Below are 23,402 nucleotides of genomic sequence, written 5' to 3'. Positions count from 1 at the left end.
AACCCAGTTTCAATACAGTGTCTATTGTAAGTTTAAAAACAAGTTTTTTTTTTTTTGTTTTTTGCCATTTAAATCCTAATTACTTACAGCTTTTTCTCTTTGAAGTCTCTGTCTCCTCTGCCATGGTGTCTCCCCAGTGATGCCAGCCTTGCACCCTCTTGAGTTATGCCATTCCTTTTTGCATTTCCCACATCTTACAGGTCTGTTCTGTCTACTTGCTTTGTAAGGGTTCCTAGGCTCATCAGAAGCCCTCTTTCTTTGCTTGGGTGGTCTGCCTGGTGGTTTGTATATGTGAGGTGCCAGGGGAGCAGGCTGTCCAGTCTCAGCCCATTCTGACTGGCCAGGCATGGGAGGAAGTACCTCCTTGTATATCTCCATGTAAGTTTCTTTGAAGTAGCATGGGTGGGTATAGTCTTCTGGTGTCTCAATGTTTGTATAAATGGCTGTTATGACATGTTTGTAGGGAATGCCATTTAAATCCCAAGACCTACAGCTACATGTCTTCTTCACCAAATCAACTACATGCCTCTCATACTGACTACCTACCTCATAAAGGAAACTACCAGCTGGGGTAGCACTAAATGCCTTACTTTCAACCTTCAATTTCTCCAACCTATCTTGTATGCTTGGACACAACTTTCCAGCATACTTCTGTATCCCTTCCCTTTTTGTGTAAAGTCTAGTCATAAGTCTAACCCTAATCCATTCCAACGTTGCCAAGATAGGCTTGTCCCTAGACTTCAATATCATTGCATTAAAAGATTTACTCAAATTATTTACCAAACAATCTGTTAAGGCCCTAATAGTGAAGTGTGACCTTGTCTACTGTGCAGGTGCAATGTTTGCAAGATACTCATATGCCTTTTCATCCAAATCCCTTATGTACTGCATGCATCTCTCAAACTCCCTTACTGTTGTGGCAGCAGCACACCTCCACAATGCATCTTTCAGCTCCAATCCCTTGTGATCAACTTTGAAATTGTTGTAGATATGTTTCACACAGTATCTATGCTCCACGGTAGGGAATAGTGTCTCTATTGCAGGTATAAGCCCCTGTAAATAAGCAAACAAACAAACAAAACAAGTTAGTTCAGCAAACAAAGTCAACTATTCAAGTGTACCTAAACAAAACAAAACTTGCATACCTTTTGCCTATCAAAAATGAAGACCAACTGAAGCTCCTCTGGCCTCCCTATATCATCAGCAAAAATTTCCAAAAACCATATCCAAGACTCCTTGGTTTCTTGTTCCACAATAGCCATGGCTACTGGAAAAATGTTGTCATTTACATCCTTGGCAGTGGCAGATAAGATTTGCCCACCAAATCTGTGCTTTATGTGACAACCATCTAAACCTATAAATGGCCTGCATCCACCTAAAAATCCTACCTTCTGAGCATTGAACCTAACATACATCCTCTTAAATTTTGGCTGGGAAATCTCCTCAGCCATTTCTGTCTACAGTATACCCTACTCCCCTTGTCTACAGTGGTTATCATTTGTGCATAGTCCCTAAGGACACCATATTGCAGTTGCTCATCTCCATTTATCAAATCCTTTGCCTTTCTCTTTGACCTATACACTTGGTTTACACTTAGGTCAACAGATAAATTTTGCATCACATGGTTGTGTACACCACTCACCTCCCAATTTGGATTTTTGCTAAAATCCTCAATGAATCTCTTAGCAACATAAGCTGATGTTGCTTGGCTGTTTTTGAAAGACTTGGGACAAGTACAGTCATCAGTCAAGGTCTTAATTTGAAATGTTAGCTCTCCACTTATTTGAGATGCATAACATCTCCACCCACACCCATTCTTGCAGTGAACTGATATCTTGGTCTTCTCATTAAGCTTGAATTTGATGTCAATAGGTTTTTTGATTGCATACTCCCTCAAAGCAGCTTTGAACACCTTTGCATTAGGGAACTTCATCTCCTTCTTCAGTACAACATTTCTCATGTCACTCTTAGCATTAAACTCTACTTGCTCAGGTACCTGCTTATCATCAGACCCATCCATGCTTACCAGGTCATCCTCAAGGGCTGGCTCAGCCCACTCAGGGTCTGTGTGGGGTGCATTGCTTGATTCTGGGTTTGTATTGGGAGTAGAACCTTGTGGAGCTGAGTTTTGAGCAGCAAATACATCATCACCAAAGTCATCCCCCTCTAGGCCTTCATTTAGTCAATCATCATCATCATCATCTCCTTCAACATTCTGTTCTTCATCTCTTGCATCAATGTCAACATCCTCAACATCTTCTTCATCATCACTCTCATCATTATTCTCTTCATCATTCTCATCATCTTCATCATCATCACTATCCAAGTCTATTTCAACCCTTGCTGCATCACCACTTATATCACCACTTGCATGACCACTTACACCATTTGCCACTCCCCCTCCATCACCACCTACACCACCATCTGCCACTCCCCTTGCACCAGGATACTCAACTGCCAATGGCTCCACATCTATGTCAGTATAGATTATGATTTTTTCAGCATACCATGCCTTATGAAGGTTAGTCATGTTTACGACTTCTGTATCTGTTTCTATGTCTCTTAAATCATGCTGTAGATCACCATCAGGAATTAAATACTTATATCTACTGTGTTCCTTAGGAGCACCAACTAGATGGCATAAATCCCGAATTTCAAAATAACTCAACTTGTCAGGGTCAATCTCTGTCAGTAAACGTACAGACCCACCCACATATTGTATGGTTGGCTCCTCCACAAAACATCCCCCAACATGAATTTCAAGGTCAAATGTGAAGTCAACCATCTGCAATTAAAATAAGTATTTTGTTTACACACTGACATGCAAAAAGTGACAAGAAGCCAAAAGAGACAACAAGCCAACAAATTGACAACAACACACGGACAAAGGACCACATAAAGCACATGCAAAACTAGATTCCCAACAAATTCATAGGGACCACACTACCTACACTTCACAAACAAGTGCAATCATTGACAAATAAACTTGATTCTTTCAGGTATATGCATTATAGAAACAACCATAGCAAAATGCATATCCTAAGTGATTCTACACATAAATAGCAAAATTTAACATACAAAAAAAATTTTATTATGCAGATGAACAGCAAAACCTAACTACGTGGATGGGTCACCATAAAAAAATGACATCAAGAACCCAAATGCAGATGAAAAACAATCACACATACCTTGCCTAGGTTCGATGATGCAAAACAAGTGTTTTCTCCCTCTCTACACGCTCCAAACCACGAAAAACAAGCCTGATTGCACCTTGGGTCTCTCTCTCGAAAAGTGTTTGAGTTTTGGGGGTTTTGATTTGTGTTATGTTCTGTTTTGGGGTTAAAAGATGTTTTTGTAACGGTAGAGACCGAGGTGGGTTACGGAGAGTGACGGAAACACACCTCAGGTGGGTTAAGTGATACTTTTCAAACCACGGGTAGGCAAAGTGATTTTCGCCCAAACCACAGGTGGGTTATGTGTAATTATCCCATTTTTTTAAAACCAAAACCCCTTAACTTTTCGAATTGTTGTTGAATCCATGAGCAAGCAAGAAACAATTTGGCAAATTGAAACATGGGGCCGTTTGGTAACGTTATTTTAGTAATGTCGATTGTATTTTTTGGAAATACGTGTGAGTGAAAAAGTATGTAGAAATATATGTAATGTTGTTTAAAAACTGAAAAGTATTGCTCAAATAATCATACCAAACGGCCGAGTCAGAGGAAAATAAAGCAAAAGTAATTCTTGTAGTGGTGGAAGCAAAATGAGAGCAACCTAAAGGCATGAGGAAAAAAAAAAAAAAAAAAAAAACTTCTTAAAATTTAGAGATTAAAAAAAAAAAAAAAACTTTTGGCAAATTTGTAGAAAGCTGACTTGTTTTCTTGTGTTCAGTTGTGATTTTATAAATAAGTTAGAAAGCATTTGTAATATGGGGTTTATTTGTTGTTGAGTCCGTGAAATTCAGGAAAACATTTTTGGCCGCATGCAATTTTTTTTTTACACCAAACTCCAAAAAAATGTTGATTATGTTTTATATGCTAAAAACAAACGAAGTTTTACTATGCATGAACATGTGAAGATGAACATGAAAACAAATCACACAAAACATTATGAGTATGAGAATTATGACAGAGGGATTACGATTTTTAATGTCCTTTATAGTGAATTTGATTGGAAAATTAAGAAAAGCCTTCAAAATTCTATGAATACATGAAAACTCACTATTATCTCTTGGAACCCAAGAAGAAAACACAAATTTTTGCAATCATCAACTGAGGAAGAGTATTGAATTATGGTGTCTGCATGTGTTGTGAGATGGTTTGGTTGCCCGACATTTTGAATGATTTGCAAGTGGCTAACTTGGAACCCACAATCTAGTATTATGAGTTTATGACAAATAATCAAGCAACCCTACACATCTATATATCTATATATATATATATATATAAAATAATAATAGGTATGAGAGAAAATTTAATTAGATTTCAAATTGGAATTAAATTAAAGTGTAATTTTATGTCATGTGTCTTATCTAATTTAAGTTTTTAAATTTTTGTGCCAAGTGAGTTAATTCAATGTAAAAATTGGATTTCAATTAGAGTTTAATTTTGTGCCATGTGTCCCATCTAATCTAATTTTTTTAATTTTTGTGTCAAATGGATTAATTTAGTGTAAAAAATGAGGAGTCCAATATAAGTAAACCATAAAAAATATAATTTTTGAATGATTTTATATTTATAAGTTCTTTTTTTTTTTTTTTTTTTTTTTTTTTGTATAACTAAAGTCAATTCAAGTTTATAAGTCACACACACACACACACACACACACACACATATATATATATATTAATTGTCAAAACTAAGAGAAAATCCAATTAAACTCTAAATTGCAGTTGTAAGGACACGTTTTGCAGCCCAAGTCCAAGATGTATGGGATCTTGGCTCAATGAGTTCAGTACAATAAATTTGTAGAGAGTGGATCAAAGAACTAGGCCCTAATGAATTGGACAACGACTAGTATGGATTTAAATGATGATCAAACAAGAATAAGAAGCACTGATCTGAATTAATTCACTGTCTGAGGACGTAAGTCTTTATATAAATCAACTAGACTGAATACAGTATAATTTTGATGGCTACAGTATTCTCTATCTATTTTTCCTATCATTTCCTCACGGAGGGTCTCTTACATTATATAGCTCCCTTTGGACCATCTTGATCCTACACTTGTTGGTCATCTGAGCCCTTATTTGAGTACCTATCCCATTAAACACCCTTTTTGGCTTTCTGTGAGTTGTGATAGCCAAGACAGCACTGTTCAGAGGTCTTCTCCACATAAATGCAGCTAGAAAAGTAGCTGTAGTGCATTCAATGAGGTGGTAACAGCTTTCCCTTATATATTTTTGGGTTCCCCTCCTTCTCGTATGATCATGATGCATGTCACTATCACTAAAGTTTCATGGAAAGTCACTTTGATCATTGGAATACATATTTGAGCCGTACTTATCGTATCCGGGGAGATATTCCTCCTCAGACGACCTTCCTATTTGTATTTTGCTCATTAAATCCTAAGTCTGAACTGTTCATTACCATTCGTTCCTCCTCAGACTACTCATGCTCTTAGCCAAGGCCCAAGGCCCAATATATAATTTGGGCCCTTAATTCTACAGGAGTCTAATTTTGTACCACGTATCTCATCTAATTTTTAAATTTGTGTTTCAAGTGAATTATTAGGTGCAAAAATTAAAGAGTCTAGATTCAATTCAATTCTAAATTGAATTTTAATTGAAGTTCAATTTTGCGCATGTGTTCCATCTAATTTTAATTTTTGTGGTAAGTAAATTATTGAATGCAAAATCAGAAGAGTATAAATCTAATTAGATTCTAAATTATATATATATATATATATATATATAATTGTGATTGTTTTTAAATATATATATGCATATGCACGAGATTACACACTAGTTGTAATAAGTCACGTATTTCATGAGTAGACAAGTACGTAGAATTTGAATTTCACCTAGTTTGGGAAAATATCAAATCTAAGTCTAGTCTAATTTTTCCAAGCTTATACACCATCATTCCTTCATGTTGCTGACATGTTCATCAAGCCCTTGGGAACACAACTTTCAAAACTGTAGGATCGTGAGTTCTGTCATTCCACCTCAAAACTAATTAGTGATGAGGAAGACACATTCAAATTTTTATAGCCTTCAACATCACACCATGCGAGCTTGTTTTTAGAGTAGTTGTAAGAAGTCAAATTGTGATCCCCCCAACACTCCTTCCCTCACAATGACACTCCCATGACTCGAATGCATGACCATGACTCTGATACCATTTGTCGGATTGTAAACTGTGTCAATCCACTTCAAAACCAATTGATGATGAGGAAGACATACTCAAATCTTTTATGGCCTTCAACATCACACCATGCAAGCTTGTTTTTAAAGTGGTTATAGGGAGTTAAATTGCGGTCTCCTAAGAAAAAATTTCTTGTACAATTTGGACACTCTAATTAAACATCCATGCACAAATTTGAGGGGTAGTGTTAAAATAGAGTGTCCATCCACAATATGATAACGTTTGAATCTATCTTTATTTCAGTCACATGAACGATAATTCTAGGTTTTTTTTTTTTTTTTTTTTTTAATGATTGACAATCCCAAGGTAAGGCTACAATAAATACTAAGAATTATAATACAAATATACAATAGTTTGATACATACTACACAATAATATACTATAATAATCTTTCAAAAAAAATAATAATAATATACTAATAATATTTTCTTTTCTTTTCTTTTTCATGGTATCAGAATTTTCGATATCAAACTTCAATCCAACCCTTGGATGGAGAATGGGCGACAATTCCATCACATGCACTCCTCACATGGAAGCATGTGAAACGTCATCAATGAATTAAATGGAATCTCCACAAATGATTAAGTTTTTAGGTGTGATTGATCGTATATTTTTAATTTTTGAATCAATCATGCATCTATATCTTTTTCTTTTTCTTTTTGGATGAAGAATCTTCTATATCTAATTGATTTAGCAATAAAATTATATTATGAGAATCCTCTAATATAAGTCAGGTAAAATTGTGTCTCAACTCTCAAGCCACGAAAATATATTTCAAAGTTTTGTTATCCATACAAAAAGAAGGTATTCGTATTAGTTACGCTACAACATCTTTTTTTTTTTTTTTTTTGAGAAAGACATCTATTAATATGATGATTATCTTATTTTGAGTATATTAATAGATTATCTTATTTTGATTATCCCTCACAAATGTTACTCAATAAAGTAGGATTAAAACTGTTGACTTCTATATTTGTGTCAAAAAAAAAAAAAAAACAAAAACAAAAACTTTTGACTTGGTATTGGGGTGGACTTCCCATGGTCTTGTGTGTGCATCAATAGTGATAACACTATTTTTATTTTATTTTTGTCTTTTTTTGAAGAGAACACTAATGGTTTTTATTTATAAAAACAGGGTGAAAAGTGAAAACAAATGAAAGTATATCATTATTATAAAACTAGCCTCACCATATGCGCTCGCTCCTGAAAGGCATTTATTTATATTTGATTTTAGTAACTGACTTGCCGAAGGAATAAGAAGACATGAAAGTACCTAATTTTAAGGGATATGGATAAGTATCTAAAATTTAGGAGTTTTTAAATTAGTACTTTTACATATCTAACCTTATTGTTTAAACTTTGGCGAAAAGCACCTTTTAGTCCTTATATTTTCAGGCGATTCCCATTTTAGTCTCTACATTTTATTTTTACCGCTTTTAGTCCCTATCCTGAAAAACGCTTCCCGTTTTGGTCCCTGCCGTTACATCAGGAACGGAAAAAGCTAACGTGACAAACGGTAGGAATAAATAATGCTAAATTAATATCCACGTGGCATAAATTAATAATAAAAAATGTTTTTTTACATTAAAAAATGCCACATCAGCATTTAAATTAAAAAAAAATTATTAATTTTAACTAAATAAAAAAATTAAAAACAGAATTAAAAACTAAAAATTATATGAATTGAGATCTAAGTGTGTCTTAAACAAGAACAACAAGAATATAATCTCAGATCCAAGAACACAAATCTAGAAATTAAAAAAAAAAAAATTTACAGATCTAAGCAGATTGCAACAAAATACAAATTAGATCTAGAAAAATCAACAAATTAGAGAATTCAAGCCTCACAAAAATAAATAAATAAATCAAAAAGCAAAAGGACTGAAATGCTCACCGCCCACATTCACGAAGAGCAAAACCTTCCTCTGGCTCCATTTCGGTCGGTGGCAGAAGCATGGGACCGTCGAAGCTGAACGGAGATTGGGAGTTGCCAGGGTTTGGATCGTCGAATCCGTAGATCTCAGGCGATCCTCAACTGTGCAACTCTTCTCCACCCCCAAAATCTCATAGTAGTCTTTCTTCTTCTTAATCTGGCTCACGATCGCAATTTGCTCCTCCATGTACGAGGCCGACGCGGACGCCGATGAGGCCGACGATGAAGATGGACCTCAGTGGCAGACCGATGCCTGATCGGACGATTTCGATGGCTTTAATGTGCTGTTATTGGTGGGCCTGGAGGAGCCTTAAGGTTGTGGATCGCCGGACCCATTGGATTCTTTCTCAATCTCCGATAAGAGATCATCAACCAAAAGAGTGGGATCGAGACGGCGAGCTTTGGAGATGAATTTCAAGGCTCGGCTTCGATCTCCAGCTTCCATAGCTTGTTTACCGATTCTCAAGCATTTCAAAGTATCGTCTTTGTTCCCTTCCATTTTCCAATTAAGAAAAAACCGAAAACCCTAGGGAAAAAAATTGGGGATTTTGAATTTGCGAAAGAAAAGTGAAATCGAAGGATTAGAAATTGGAGTGGATTGAAAATAATGGAAGAGAGAAAAAGGGAAAGGAAAAGGAGAGAAATTGAGGTTACAGATGGAATCAAAGAGCAAAGCGAGGTGGGGATTTTTTTTTTTTTTTTTTTCTCTGTGTTTGTATTCTTGTATCTAAGTTTGTGTTCTTGTTCAAGACACACTTAGATCTCAATTCATATGATTTTTAGTTTTTAATTTTTTTTATTTAGTTAAAATTAATAAATTAATTTTTTTAATTTAAATGCTGATGTGGCATTTTTTAATGCCAAAAAAAAAAATTTATTATTAATTTATGCCGCGTAGATATTAATTTAGCATTTTTTATTCCAGCCATTTGCCACGTCAGCTTTTTCCGTTTATAATGTAACGGCAGGGACCAAAACGAAAAGCGTTTTTCAAGATAGGGACTAAAAACGGTAAAAATAAAATATAGGGACTAAAATGAGAATCTCCTAAAAATGTAGGGATTAAAAGATACTTTTCGCCTTAAACTTTTTAATAGTATAGATTTTTTTTTTTTTTTGAGAATTTTAGTAGTATAGATAAAATAGACAATCTACCACATTAGAGTGGTAGCAAAAAAACTATGAAATAGTCTATAGGCATAGAACCACTCAATAAATATTCACAACAATTTCACTACACTGACATACAAGTCCACCACAATCTACAATTTCATATTTTGAATGCCCCATGTGGGATGGTACGCAAATTTGGAAATGATGTGAAATTGCTGTAATTTTTTGTTGCATCTCAGGGACTCATCTCTTTTTTTTTTTTTTTTTTTTAATTTTTTTTTTTTTTTAAGGAAAGGACTATTAAATGTTAAAATAGTTTATTTAAGTAAAGTTATATTACTTAATTTTCAAGAAATTTGAAATGCTACTTCAATGAAAATTATACTACCAATTTCATGTTATTAATTAATTAATTTCTCTATTATTAATCTCAAATTCATGCCGATTGGTCCCTCAAAAAAAAAAAAAAAAAAAAAAAAATCATGCCGATTGGCCCAATTCTATCACGGATCTAAAATGGTGACCTGCAAAAAAATAAATTTGTCCCAAACCCAGACCGACACAACCCATTGCAAGGCCTAGTTATTGGGCTCAGGTTAATGAGATGGGGTAAAGAACAGTGCCTTACCAAAGATTATTATAGTATCATAGAAAGTGACTATGTGGTGTTTCCAACAACCCTCTGTCAATTTCAAAATTCATACCTCTATTAGATTTATATTCAAAGGATAAGCAATTTTTTTTTTGTCCATATAAATTCTTCATGAAAATTACTATTATATATATATATATATATAAAGAGAAAAAAGTATATAAATTTAAGTAAACAAGCATAAATACATTGCGTACTTACTATTATTTAACTTTCTCTTTTGTTTTCTTTTGTATTAGAGAAGATTTTTCTTTTTTAGCACAATAACATGATTATAATTTTGTCAATTTTCTCTTCCTATATATAGCTTAAGTAATAGATGAGGTATTGAGCATAACTTTAACAAAATTAAAAATGGGGCTAACATGGAAAGTGTTTTGGAGTCAAACTTAGAATTCTTTTTCTAGTAAAGTATAGATGGCTACTTCTGCAACTTCGTTCATTTGTGTGTGTGTGTGTGTGTGTCCGTGTGTATAAGTTTCCTATCACTATTCATAAATATTTGGTTGGTTTGTTCACTTAAAATTTGTCATGTAGATGTCAAATACTATAAATTTTGAGAGTTTTATACTTGTCATTGAGAAAAACACACATAACAGTCAACAAGAACCCTTCAATAATGAGTGACAATTGAAACGAGAACGTATTACCATCCAGATAAGGATAATCTCAATTCAAATTATAGTTCTCAATACCCTCAAATTAAACATTCAAGATCTGTTTAGATACCGTTTATTACTAAAAACTGAAAACTTATTACTGAAAATATTATAGCAAAATAATTTTTAATTGGCAAAAACACTGCAGCAAAAACTCTTCACGCATTTGTAGTGCTTGGCTGGTCCATGAACAGTGCCATAGACCAGCCAAACGCAAACGCAGAATCATCACAAAACAAACGCACACTCAATCCTTGGAAAAAAATAACATAAACACAGACAAAAATGCCTAAAATATTGAGATAATATTTATATGGAAGTTCAATCAATTTTTCTTTTAGATTGGTAAGTTGCACACTAATCTGATTGGCTTTGATCTCATAACCACATCCTTCACCCTATTCTTGCCGGAAAGGTGATGCTATCAGATTAGAGCTCATTGGCACACCGGAGTTTGATGATGACAGCCTCAATCAAGCCACAAAGGCACAAAGTGATTCGAATTTTTTCTTAGTAAATTTAACAACACAATGTAATTGTTCAAACTAATTAAATAATTGTGAATTCAGTCAATCAATACCTTCAAAATCATAACTATATTATTCTTAACAATTTTTTTTTTTTTTTTGAGAAGGAAAATTTTATATTTAATTATTATTGTAGTTGAGACACTTTTTTCGGATGGACGATCTTTTTTGTTTTTTTTTATTGAATGTTGAACAAAACAGCAAAAATGATATATAAAAAGAAAAATGAAAACTAATTGTTGAACAAAATAATAATAATGGAAACTGGAGTGGCATGCACAGTAGCACAAGAGGGAATAAATGAATAAGTAAATTCGATGAGTCTATCGTCTTTCATTGAAAGCTTACTCCCTAATCTGTTGGCCACTTCTGGCTAATGTTCTTTCACTCCCTCCGTAGAATTTGAATTTGGAATTTGGATTGAATGCTTAAACTTCTATGAATGTGTGTTGTGTGTGTAATGAGAACAAAAAGTATATAAATTTAAATAAGCAAGTATAAATACTTTTTTTTTTTTTCACGCAAATTTATTTCTCTTTAACTTTCTCTTTTGGCATGTGTGAAGAGATTCTCTTTAATTTTCTCTTTTGGTGTGTGTGTGTGTGTGAAGATATTAGAGAAATCAGAATAAGAAGTATATAAATTTAAGCAAGTAGGCAAGACATTTATATTTGCTTCTCTTTAACTTTTTCTTTTGTTTTCTTTTGTGCTGGAAAAGATTTTTCTTTTGGCACAATGTCATGATAATAATTTGATGAAATAATAAGAAACATATTTCAACCTTAAAGAGTGATACACTCTAGTCCTATATATTTTTTTGATGAACACACTCTAGTCCTATATATTGTGTGAGCCATCTTAGGTGTGTATAACCTAGATATAGAGGAGTAAAGAATCTTATAAATCAATGACAAAATAAAATGCTAGTAGACATGGATATATATATATATATAGAGAGAGAGAGAGAGAGAGAGAGAGAGAGAGAGAGAGAGAGAGAGAGAAGTATATAAATCTAAGCAAGCAAGCATAAATGCCTTGCATACTTACTTTTATTTAACTTTCTCTTTTGTATAAAAGAAGACTCTTTTTTTTTTGGGTGCAAATGGCATAATCACAAATTGACAAAATTTTAAAGAACATATTTCAACCTAAAAATGTAAGACCCTCTATGACCTATATATAGCATAAGTATTTAGATGAGTTACTGAGTATTAACCTTTAACAAAATTGAAAATAGGGCTAACTTGGGAGCTTCCCGAAGAGTGTTTGGAAGTCAAATTTGGGAGCTTCCCGAAGAGTGTTTGGAAGTCAAATTTGGATTCCCCCCCCCCCCCCGGGGAAGTAGTGATGGCTACTTCTGCAACTTCACTAATGTGCTGTGTGTGTGTTTTTTTTATTACTGCTCATAATTAGTTGGTTGGTTTGCTCAATTAAAATTTGAATGCAGTAAATTTTGGGAGTCTCGTAAAAAGTGGTCCATTTCCCATTGTTAGAGCATTTTCCCTTTTTTTTTTTTTTTTTTTTTTTTGAGGGGGATTTTCCCAGTTATTAAGTTGTAGATTTTGCATTTGATTTAACGAGTGTCTTTAGGAGATTCATTCTTGAGGTATGATGTCGCTAAATGAGGTTCAATTCATGTTAACAATTTATGTAATTGAAATTAACTTCCTAAATATTAATGGCATCTTTTACCATATTCTTACCAATTTATAATTATAAGTCCTGCTCTCAAATAAATGGTTAACAACTTCTCAGGAGAACCTTCTAAAAAAAAAAAAAAACTTCTCAGGAGAAAATTTTATTGGCATATGTTATGTGATACACGCGTATTAGTTAAGGGAGTAATTATATGGTCGCTAGGGTGAATTCTTTAGCTAATGCCTCCCTTTTATTATGCCTTTATAGTGATTCAAAAAAAATAATAATAATAAATAATAATAATAATTCATCCTTAAAGGAGTATGAATAGACTTTAGTTGCTGGATTTTGAGGGATCATATCATCATAGCCTTTAACAGTGATGGAAGAGTGAAACAATATGGTTTTATGCCTTTTGAGGTAAATTGTTTTGCCAAAAATCCTACTTTTTTTTTTTTTTTTTTTTTCATTTCTCTAGAATGTTTAATACCCTTTAAAGATAGGATCCAATCTGCTTAATTGGTAAAGTTTCTAATGGTTGAATAAGAGATTTGTGATTCAATCTCCGCTCACACTAAAAATCGATTGGTATTTTGGTTTGATAATAAATAAGGCAATTATCATAAGCGATGCTAAATTTGAGGGATTGTGTCATTTGACATTAGTGGTAAAGAGAAAGCATTTACATTGGGTTGTGTTTCTTGGCTGGAATTTATGAGTGTTTTAGCAGTTTAACTTTTAAGCTAGTTTTCAACATGTGCTTGGTTTATAAGGGAATGGAATGGAATGATTATAAGGGTATGAAAAAGAATGGAATGGAATGAAATTACGAAACCTTGATTAGATGTTTTAAAATAAAGGAATGGAAATGAATGGAATATAAGTAATCTTGTTTGGGAGCAACATGGAGAGAATGGAATGGAATAATTTTATGACAATATTACTATTAGACCCCTATTTTAAAATAAAATGTTGAATATATAAGGGTATTTTGGGAGTTTTAGTAAAAAAAATCATTAAATCTAATTTCATTAATTTCCATTCCTCTCAATTTCGAGGAGAATGAAAATTTAGGCCTCGTTTGGAAGGAGGGAATGGAAAGGAACGAAAAGAATAATTTTAAAATATTCTTCCCTTCCCTTGTTTGGGAGTTTTAAGGGAGGGAATGGAAAGCTCATTCCCTTATTTGGGAGTTTAAGTGGGAGAGAATGGAATGGGTAGGAGGGAACACTCATTCCTCTCTATTCTCTTAAAATTTCAAATTTTCATTCCCCCCAAAATTGGAAGGAATGGAAGAGAATGAAATTAGATTTAATGATTTTTTTACTAAAACTCCCAAAATACCCCTATATATTCAATCTTTTATTTTAAAATAGAGATCTAATAGTAATATTGTCATAAAATGATTCCATTCCATTCCATTCTTTTATGATCATTCCATTCCATTCTTTTATAAACTCCCAAACGGAACCTTAAAGTTTTAAGGGAATAGAGAGGAATGAATGTTTCCTCCCATTTAAACTCCCAAACAAGGGAATGAGCTTTCCATTTCCTTCATTTAAACTCCCAAACAATAGAAAGAAAGAATATTCTAAAATTATTATTTTCATTCATTTTCATTCCATTCCATTCCATTCCCTTCTCCCAAACGAAGCCTAAGGGTTCAACTATTGTTGCAAATTTTCCATCGAATCCAAGGGTGCACAAAGGAACTCTTTCTTTAGCCCTCCAAACTACATTTGCCCCAATTCCCCAATGGACTTCTCATGAGGGCTTGGGCCATATGGAAGTAGAGAAATGTAATGATAATGGGTTCAAGTTCATTTGGGCCTAGCTTGAAAATTTGGGCCTCCTATTTTTACTTGGGCATTCTATTTTGGGCTTGTCAAAAAATGGCCCTTGACACTCTTCAAACTTTCAAATATAGTGTCAATAAATTTTTAAAACAAGAAATATCAAGCATAGTTGTGGCCATGAATCTATCCAATAGTTGAGCAAATGATTTCATTGCAATATGGAGAAGATCATCTTTATCAGTTAGACGCTGATAAAGGATGATACTACGGCTAATATCTGGTGATAAAGTGACAAAGCATATATTCTCTTATAATCTTGGCATGATTGTGATGTTATGAGAACAATCTTAAAGTAGAACAAGGAACTTCTTTAACATATATTTGGGTAACATTCTATTTGTTGTTCCCACTTTTGTCTTTGCTTTAGAAATAAAATAATACATTTCTTTAATAAAAAAAAAAATTGCTTTAAAAACAATATATATTTTCTTATTAATCTTTGTCCCTAACTACAATCCTCACAACATACTTATTAATATATGTCTAAGAGCATTAGGATTAGTAGTGCTAAAAAGTTAAATTGTTATTTTTTGCATCACAATATACAAAAAAAATGTGCTACATTGGTGTTGGCTATGCACTGTAGCTCAAATGCTAAAAGCAAATAATATATTTTAGGGTGAGGTTTAGGTCCAATGCATGTAGTGTATTGGACTCGTTAAGATAGTGACATAGGTTTAAAAGTAGACACGTGTTATAATCTCAATGACTCCCAAATGCTAGGTTCACCACGAGACCAATCAAGGAAGAAGCAAGACAGAGGAATTCAGCTATGGAGAGGAATGAATTGAAGTTGAAATTGAAATTTTCGCTACCATCATCGACTATGACAGTTTCGTTTTTGGTTGCGGCTTTGAATCTAAGTGTGAGGCAAGTTGGATGATGATGATGATGATGGGTCAGTGACATTGATTTGCTAACTGTATGTGTGTGCACTGTGCAATCAGGTTGGGTGTGGGTTTTTGTGGTGGTGTGAGTTTGTGTGGTCGGGTTGTGTTGATTGTGTGGTGTGGGTTTTGGCGGTAGTTCCCATGGCTATGGTGGTTGTAGCGGTGGTTGTGGCTGTTGTTTATTGTAGTGAATATGTTTTGTATCGTGGTGGATATATTATTTTATTAGGTTGTTTATCTATACTGCTATTTAAGGGACTTTTCCTATTTTGTATCTTTATTTTTTTGTTCAAAAATAGCCCTACATGCTTATGTTTAAGTATAGACAAAATTAAAAAACAATTTGATAAAAATACAATTCTAACTCACAGTAAAACATTGCCTAACAAAAAATAGGGTCACATTTTTGTTATTTTCAAATTGCTTTATCCACTTATACATTAGATTCTCAAAATAAAAATTATGTATATAAAATAAAAAACAGGTTTTTTCTTTTTCTTTTTGCTACACTTTGGTTGTATTAGTAGTTCTAAATATGTAATATTAATGAGAAAATATGTAAACCTCAAATTGGAATGAATGAAAAATTATGACACAAAAAAAAACCTCATCGCATGTGCAAAAGCGCGTGTGATGAGGCAAATATTATTTTATTGCGTTGAATGCTAAAATAAAAACACGGATGTCGGGTGTTTTGTAAAGTGAGGTGACAATATATATATATATATATATATATATATATTTGTGGGGCCCAATAATCTGTGGGCCAGGCCCATTTACTTGTTGGGGTCCAAAGGCCCAAGCTCGGCAATACAAATACGTCGTAGCTTTGGAATACAGCCGAGGACGACTCAGTCCTCGGCACAACCGAGATCTCACAAGAGGAAAGGGCAAAAATGGTACAGAAATAACTTTGGAAAAAATCTGAAATATCTATGACATTTAGAAAAGGGTACGTTGGGAAATATAATGACCCGAGAAAGCTGCTCTTACTGCCATTCAATACTCTGCACCTGACAGAGCCATACTCTTCAGCTTTTACAACCACCCCCAACCACTCTGGGTATGGGCTGATGGGACAAGTATCAGTCTTGGAATGCCGATCCTACACGTGGACGAAGGATAATGAACTCAGGCTAGTATAAAAGGAAAAATAAGCAACTCATAGAAAGGGCTGGGAAAAATGGCCAAAAATCAGAGCCTCCCAGCCCGCCTCCAGGAAAAAGACTCCTAAGGCGAAGACGACTTAACCATGTATGTATATCACGTGAATCCACCGTTTTGCGACCAAGGCCTAGCCTTTCAAACCCACGCTCTACAAATGATATTGTTTGGGCCTTTTTACGTGCGAACCCAACACTGTTACGGTCTGCCACGAATCGTGTCCTTACAATTGGCGCCGTCTGTGGGGAAGGCTTGTGTCTTGGCACTGGTGGTGGGTTGATACCATCTTTCACATCATTTTCAGTAGTTGGATATAGTGTTTTAGAGTAAAGTCCCACTAGGGGCTGCGTTTCTTCACTAGGGGCTGCTCTTTGTAGCGTCAATAGCACGGATGGTTTCAGGGGCTTGGCCGAGGGGCTGGTCCCTTTAAACCAAGATCCTACGCCATAGCCGATGGGATAATTCCCCCAACTACTTATCAAAACTGAGTTTTGGACAGAACTAAGGCATTGCATGGTCCTCGGACTTAAGCCTATGGGGAAACCAACTACTTGGATGAGAAAACTGGGATTTGGACAGAATCAAGGCATTGCATGGTCCTCGGACTCAAGCTTATGGGGAAACCAACTACTTGGATGAGAAAACTGAGTTTTGGACAGAACCAAGGTATTACATGGTCCTCGGACTCAAACCTATGGGGAAACCAACTACTCGGATGAGAAAAAGATTGAGTTTCGTAAGGTCGGCTACTTAATAAAAATTCTAAGTTACTCAATCGTCGGCTCAAATACTGTAAAAGGTTAAAGCCAATAAGAGTGTTAAGAAGATGGTGAAACGCCCCACTGTTCAGCAACCTAGGGGGGCTGTTCATTTTGCGGGTGATATGTCTTCGGATGGTTACTTCCTACACCGCATCGAGCATTCAGTTATCATCTTGACTTGTTTTGGGGTAAGTATCGTTTTTCACAGGTCGGCATTGTTGTGCCAAACAACTCTATTAAAGTTATGGTGATATCTTTTTCTTAGCAAGTATTTTTGACCCTAGGTGTCATTGACTCAAATGCTATATTATTGTGCCGAACAGCACTCGCAAATTCATAATAGCGCCTTTCTCATTGATAAGGGATTATGGCCCCAAGTATTGTACTTTAAGGTCGGCGGTATTGTGCCAGGCCGACTCAGTGAGCTCATCATAATATCCTTTCTTTTCCTGCCTAATGGGAGTTTCAGCCCTAACTATCACTTATTCGATTCAGTATTATTAAGCCGGATTGTTTTTATAAACACAGAGCAAGATCTTTTTATTAACTGGGACTTTGGTCCTAGACGTCGATCATGGTTTAAAAATAAAATAAAAATTCGCAGGATTGTATGTCTATTCATTGCGTTATCATTTCGGAAATATAGAAATAGAACATGTGAGGTAAAATGATAACAATTCTTATTAATATAAAGATGTATTACAACGTATAAAGAGGAGCTTAAACAAGCATATACAAAAGGTGGATTGCCAAAACAATAAAAAAAAAAAAACAACAAAAAAACAACAGCAATACAAATAAGTAAACAGTCAGATGTCTTTTTAAACTCGTCTCCGAAGTCCTTCTAAACTCTGCCTCAGTAGCGTCCATATTGAGAGAAGGACCTTCTTCAGAAGAAGATGGAAGAGATGAATGAAGAAGATGGAGGAGATGAATGAAAAGAAGGAGGAGAAGAAGAGGGAAGAGATGAAAAGAAAGAAAAAGGAACAAAAGAGGGAGAAGGAAAAGCACCAGGATGGATCTGGTGGTGGAAAGAAGAAGAAAGAGAGGCAAAAGGAGGCACCAGTGAACGAAGAGAGGAAGAAGCAGGGGCACTTAGTCCCTGCCTCAATCCTGACTCCTAACACGCTGGTGCTATGTTAGCTATGCTCATCAGAGAGCGGCTGGTACTGATAATGGGTGTCCTCGGCTCAGTCACGCCGAAGGTTTGACGTGACGAGCCCCTGCTTCGAATTTTGGCTGAAAGGAAAGTGAGACAGATTTTGAGTCTTCGCCATCCCTGCCCTGACCGAGTCATTACGAGCTCTATTGGAACATGGTGTTTACGGGGAGGGTATGGTTCCTTCATTACTCGTTGTTATGGTGAGCGTATCACAATTTAGTGTATAACTAGTGGGTAAAGTAAACTCTAGGGGAGGTTAAGGATTTCAGATCTCAGAAGGATAAAAAGGGTCTCTGTATGAGAGCGATAGCCTCCTAACTTGTCTTCTTATAGGAAGGGCAAAACGGAAGGTATTAAATTTGTCCAGATTTCCAAGAGAATCTGTAAACAAAGATGTACTCGTTCCACTTCCCCAACTCATCAAACAAACCGTCGAATTTAAATAGTCTCGTAAATAGAAGTCATTAAAAACATTTTCTTTTTTTGGATAACCAAACGGCAGGAACGCCTGGTGAATGAATGCAGAAAAATGCCTCGCAGGCCGGTACATTTCCTAGGCGGATAAAGAAACGCCAGCATTAAATGAAAAGCTGAGTTAGACAAGCCGTAATAAAAGCTTGGTATTATCAAAACCCTCCTCTCCAACTAAGAGGTCAGACAGTAGGGTTTTGAGGGGTTATTGTGGGGCCCAATAATCCGTGGGCTAGGCCCATTTACTTGTTGGGGTCCAAAGGCCCAAGCCGAGGAGGGTGATGGTCCAAGCTCGGCAATACAAATACGTCGTAACTTTGGAATACAGCCGAGGACGACTCAGTCCTCGGCACAACCGAGATCTCACAAGAGGAAATGGCAAAAATGGTACAGAAATAACTTTGGAAAAAATCTGAAATATCTATGACATTTAGAAAAGGGTACGCTGGGAAATATAACGACCCGAGAAAGCTGCTCTTACTGCCATTCAATACTCTGCACCTGACAGAGCCATACTCTTCAGCTTTTACAACCACCCCCAACCACTCTGGGTATGGGCTGATGGGACAAGTATCAGTCTTGGAATGCCGATCCTACACGTGGACGAAGGATAATGAACTCAAACTAGTATAAAAGGAAAAGTAAGCAACTCATAGAAAGGGCTGGGAAAAATGGCCAAAAATCAGAGCCTCCCAGCCCGCCTCCAGGAAAAAGACTCCTAAGGCGAAGACGACTTAACCATGTATGTATATCACGTGAATCCACCGTTTTGCGACCAAGACCTAGCCTTTCAAACCCACGCTCTACAAATGATATTGTTTGGGCCTTTTTACGTGCGAACCCAACACTGTTACGGTCCGCCACGAATCGTGTCCTTACAATATTTATATATATTTTAATACAAGATAGAATTTTTACTCTAAACTAATCTAAGTGTATATGTATGTGAAACTCTCTCTTAGAGACTTGAACCCTGACCCTTGCTGCTAAGGGTGCGCGGGAGTAGGTGGCAAAAAAGATAAAATAGTTTTTTGTGATATCAAATTGCTAAATTTTTGACACTACCAATCCTGATGCTCTTAAGGTTGTTTGTAACATACAGCGTGGATGTAGGCTTGCAAGCCAAATCACGCAACTCTATGTGTTTTTTTCCATTACTACTTTCTCTTTTACTTCGGCTCTATAAGTTTCCTACATCTACTTTATTTCTCTATAATAATTTTATATTTCATCTTTCATTTCAGCAATAATCATTTTTATAATCTAATTCGACACATCTGCTTTATTTCTCTACAACAATTTTATATTTCATCTTTCATTTCAGCGATAATCATTTTTATAATCTAATTCAACCTAAGTAAAGATTTAATGTGAGACTCAACACACACTTGCACAACATAAACTTATCCAATTCAATTTAATTCAAAATATTACAAATACGCATGGTTGCTGCTAATCAAAATCGTTGTTCACCATGTCTTAATGGATTATGGATCATGCCACATGATCAATGATGCTGGTTTCCCCAGTGGTGGCTTAGCATGACCCACAAAATGCTGCATTAATGCTTAAATTTAATCACATTTTCTTTGTTTTTACAGTATTAATCAAACAAATAAACTTTGGAAAAAGTAATGGAACAGGGAATTGTTCAAAGATGGGGTAATGAATAATGATCTGTAACAAATACCAACTCAATTTGCTTTTATCTTCTTTTACTTGCTTTGTTGTGCTCCTTTTTCTTTCTTTTCTTTTTGTATGGTGGCTTACTCAGTAGACCATATGGATGGAGACATTGCACTGAGACCGTCAATGTTGGGGAGCTAAAGCCTAAACCTTATTGGGTCCTAAAATTTAAAACAAAACTAACCAAAAGCCACGACTTTAAGACTAAACTCGAGAATCTAGAAAGCCTAACTCTGTTTTCTTATGTTTTGATGCTGATTATATGATAAGAGAGCATGGGATCCACCTAATTATTAAAGATTCTAATGATTAACAAAAATAAAAAATAGAAGCTAAGGGTATCTAATAAGTACATGAACATTAACATAGTACTTAGCCGTACCACAATTTTAAGTAAAAAGCCCCACCTAGCACTTTTTTATTTCCTAATGTGGCAAAGGCTTGAACCAGAACAGCAGTGGCCAATTGCATCCATTTCTCTAGAAGCCAAGATGCCTCTTGGGACTTGGAACCGACCAAGACCAGCAGATTCACCAGATTTCTCTTTGTGTGTGTTATTCCTTTGTCTCTTCATGCATTTGAATTCAAGCATGATTTTTACCACTAAGAAAATCATTAACTATATCTGTGCTATAATCTTTCTTTTTTCTTTTATTATATATTAGTTAAGTTACAAATGAGGCTTTGCTTAACCACTAACATAGCTCATATAGACTTAATATGCATTAGATATGTTACCCTAAATCTAGATTGATATTGGATGGATTTGATATGAGTGTGGATTGCATAGGTGTATGCTGGGTTTCATATCATGTGTTTGCTAGGTCGATTTGGTTTATATAAGTGATTACGATGAGTACTAATTATAACTTGACTAGTTCTTTTAGGGTATATCGCAAATGTTACTTCCACTTTCCTCAAGTTGTGACAAATGGTATTGATAACACATTGTGACTTAGGGACACCACAACACAGTGTGGATCTTAACAAGAATATTAGGGTATATGTGAGGGAGATTGTGATGCCTCGTCACAAATAGTATTCGTTGCATCTGCTACTAAAACAACCTATGTTTAGAATCTTAGTGTGATCCATATAGATACTAAAAATTCTAAAAAGCTAAACAAGAATATAATGTGATTAATAGGAGGTTGTTATTGCTAAGTCTTGTATAAATTGTTCTAATTTTGTTAGAAACAACATAGGAGAAAATCCTCAAGCAAAAACATACAGTAGAATAAAGTTAAATCAGTAGAATGAATCTAAATTTAAGAAAATTTATCACCCAGTCTATGGAAGAGAAAGAGAGAGAGAGAGAAGGGTGGGGGGTAATTCTACGTCCAGGAAAATTTGATGTTTAGGCATAGAGGTATAGTATCTACTCAAATAAGCCACTTTCAAGGTCATTAAAGCAACAGAGGCCATTCCCAATACGTCTCACGTGGTTTTTTGCACCAATATTTTGTTGTCACGTCCAATTCAAAAGTACCCCCACTGCAGTTTAACATAACATTTCTATTCATCATAGAAGTTAGTCTAGTTATTTTCAAGACTCCATGTGATCCATAAGGTTTGGATTCAAGTCTCCTTAGCAAGCACCTTGGAATCACCCCAAAGGAATTCTTCCCTATAATTATTTGATGTGCAAGACGGGAAACTACACACACCCGAGGGGTTAGTCAAGTGCTCTTATGTTCGAACTATTATCCCATGAAACATCACCTACATGTGTATATCACATCCTCAAACATACATGACTGCATTAAACTTGTATCCTTGAATTCGTAAGTGTCCACAAGTTTGGTGCCATCCATGGAGTTTAATTTGGATCCATGTGCTTTTCAAATTATCTTGTACTCTAAAAACAAAAGCTTAGATTACAATTCACATGGGTTCATGCATGATGCTTAATCCCTAAAACCCTCAAAAAGAAAATTCAAACCTCTTGGAGAAAAACGTAGACCAGAAAGCAACAACTCATTCCAACTCTTTTCACTTTAATTGGAGGATAAAAAAGCAAAGAATCAGCACATTAACAAAACACCCAAGCCCCCCTTGTATTTTTGCTTGGACCATGACCAGTCACCTAAGGCACCATGACACCAGATTTTGATAAAGTGAATGAACTTATGCTTTAGAATGTTCCTAGTCGCATGTGGTACTGTACACTGTAATATAATTATAAAAAAATAATAATAAAGAAAAAGATGGTCAGCATAAATAAACGAGAACAATTAACTGTGAGTGTGTGTGTGAGAGAGAGAGAGAGAGAGAGAGAGAGAGGCATGAAGTAGGGTCTTATCTGAAATATTGAATGGGGGATTTAGAGCTTGGCAGCCAAAAGAAAAGCATAAAGAAAGACATTTAGCACAAGAAACCAAGTGCTGTAATTTTTTTATGGTTGCATGGGGAATAGAGCTTGGAATTCTAAAGTGGAGAGAAGATCTTAGAATGGCATAAAGCATGAGTTTGTTTCTTTTGGGGGCTGTTCTATTCCATTTTCCCCCCTTCTTTCTTTCCCTCAT

General features: G+C 35.2%; 1 protein-coding gene across 1 annotated transcript; it reads right to left on the bottom strand.

Moving 5' to 3' along the window:
- Positions 1–75: 75 nt before the first annotated feature.
- LOC115981253 lies at positions 76–687 on the bottom strand. Its single transcript, XM_031103411.1, has one exon. The coding sequence runs from the start codon at positions 685–687 to the stop codon at positions 76–78; it is 612 nt and encodes a 203-aa protein (XP_030959271.1).
- Positions 688–23,402: the final 22,715 nt, after the last annotated feature.

This window comes from Quercus lobata, chromosome 3 (assembly GCF_001633185.2).
Source record: "Quercus lobata isolate SW786 chromosome 3, ValleyOak3.0 Primary Assembly, whole genome shotgun sequence".
Classification (NCBI taxonomy): domain Eukaryota; kingdom Viridiplantae; phylum Streptophyta; class Magnoliopsida; order Fagales; family Fagaceae; genus Quercus; species Quercus lobata.
This window is presented reverse-complemented; position numbering and strand designations above follow the sequence as displayed.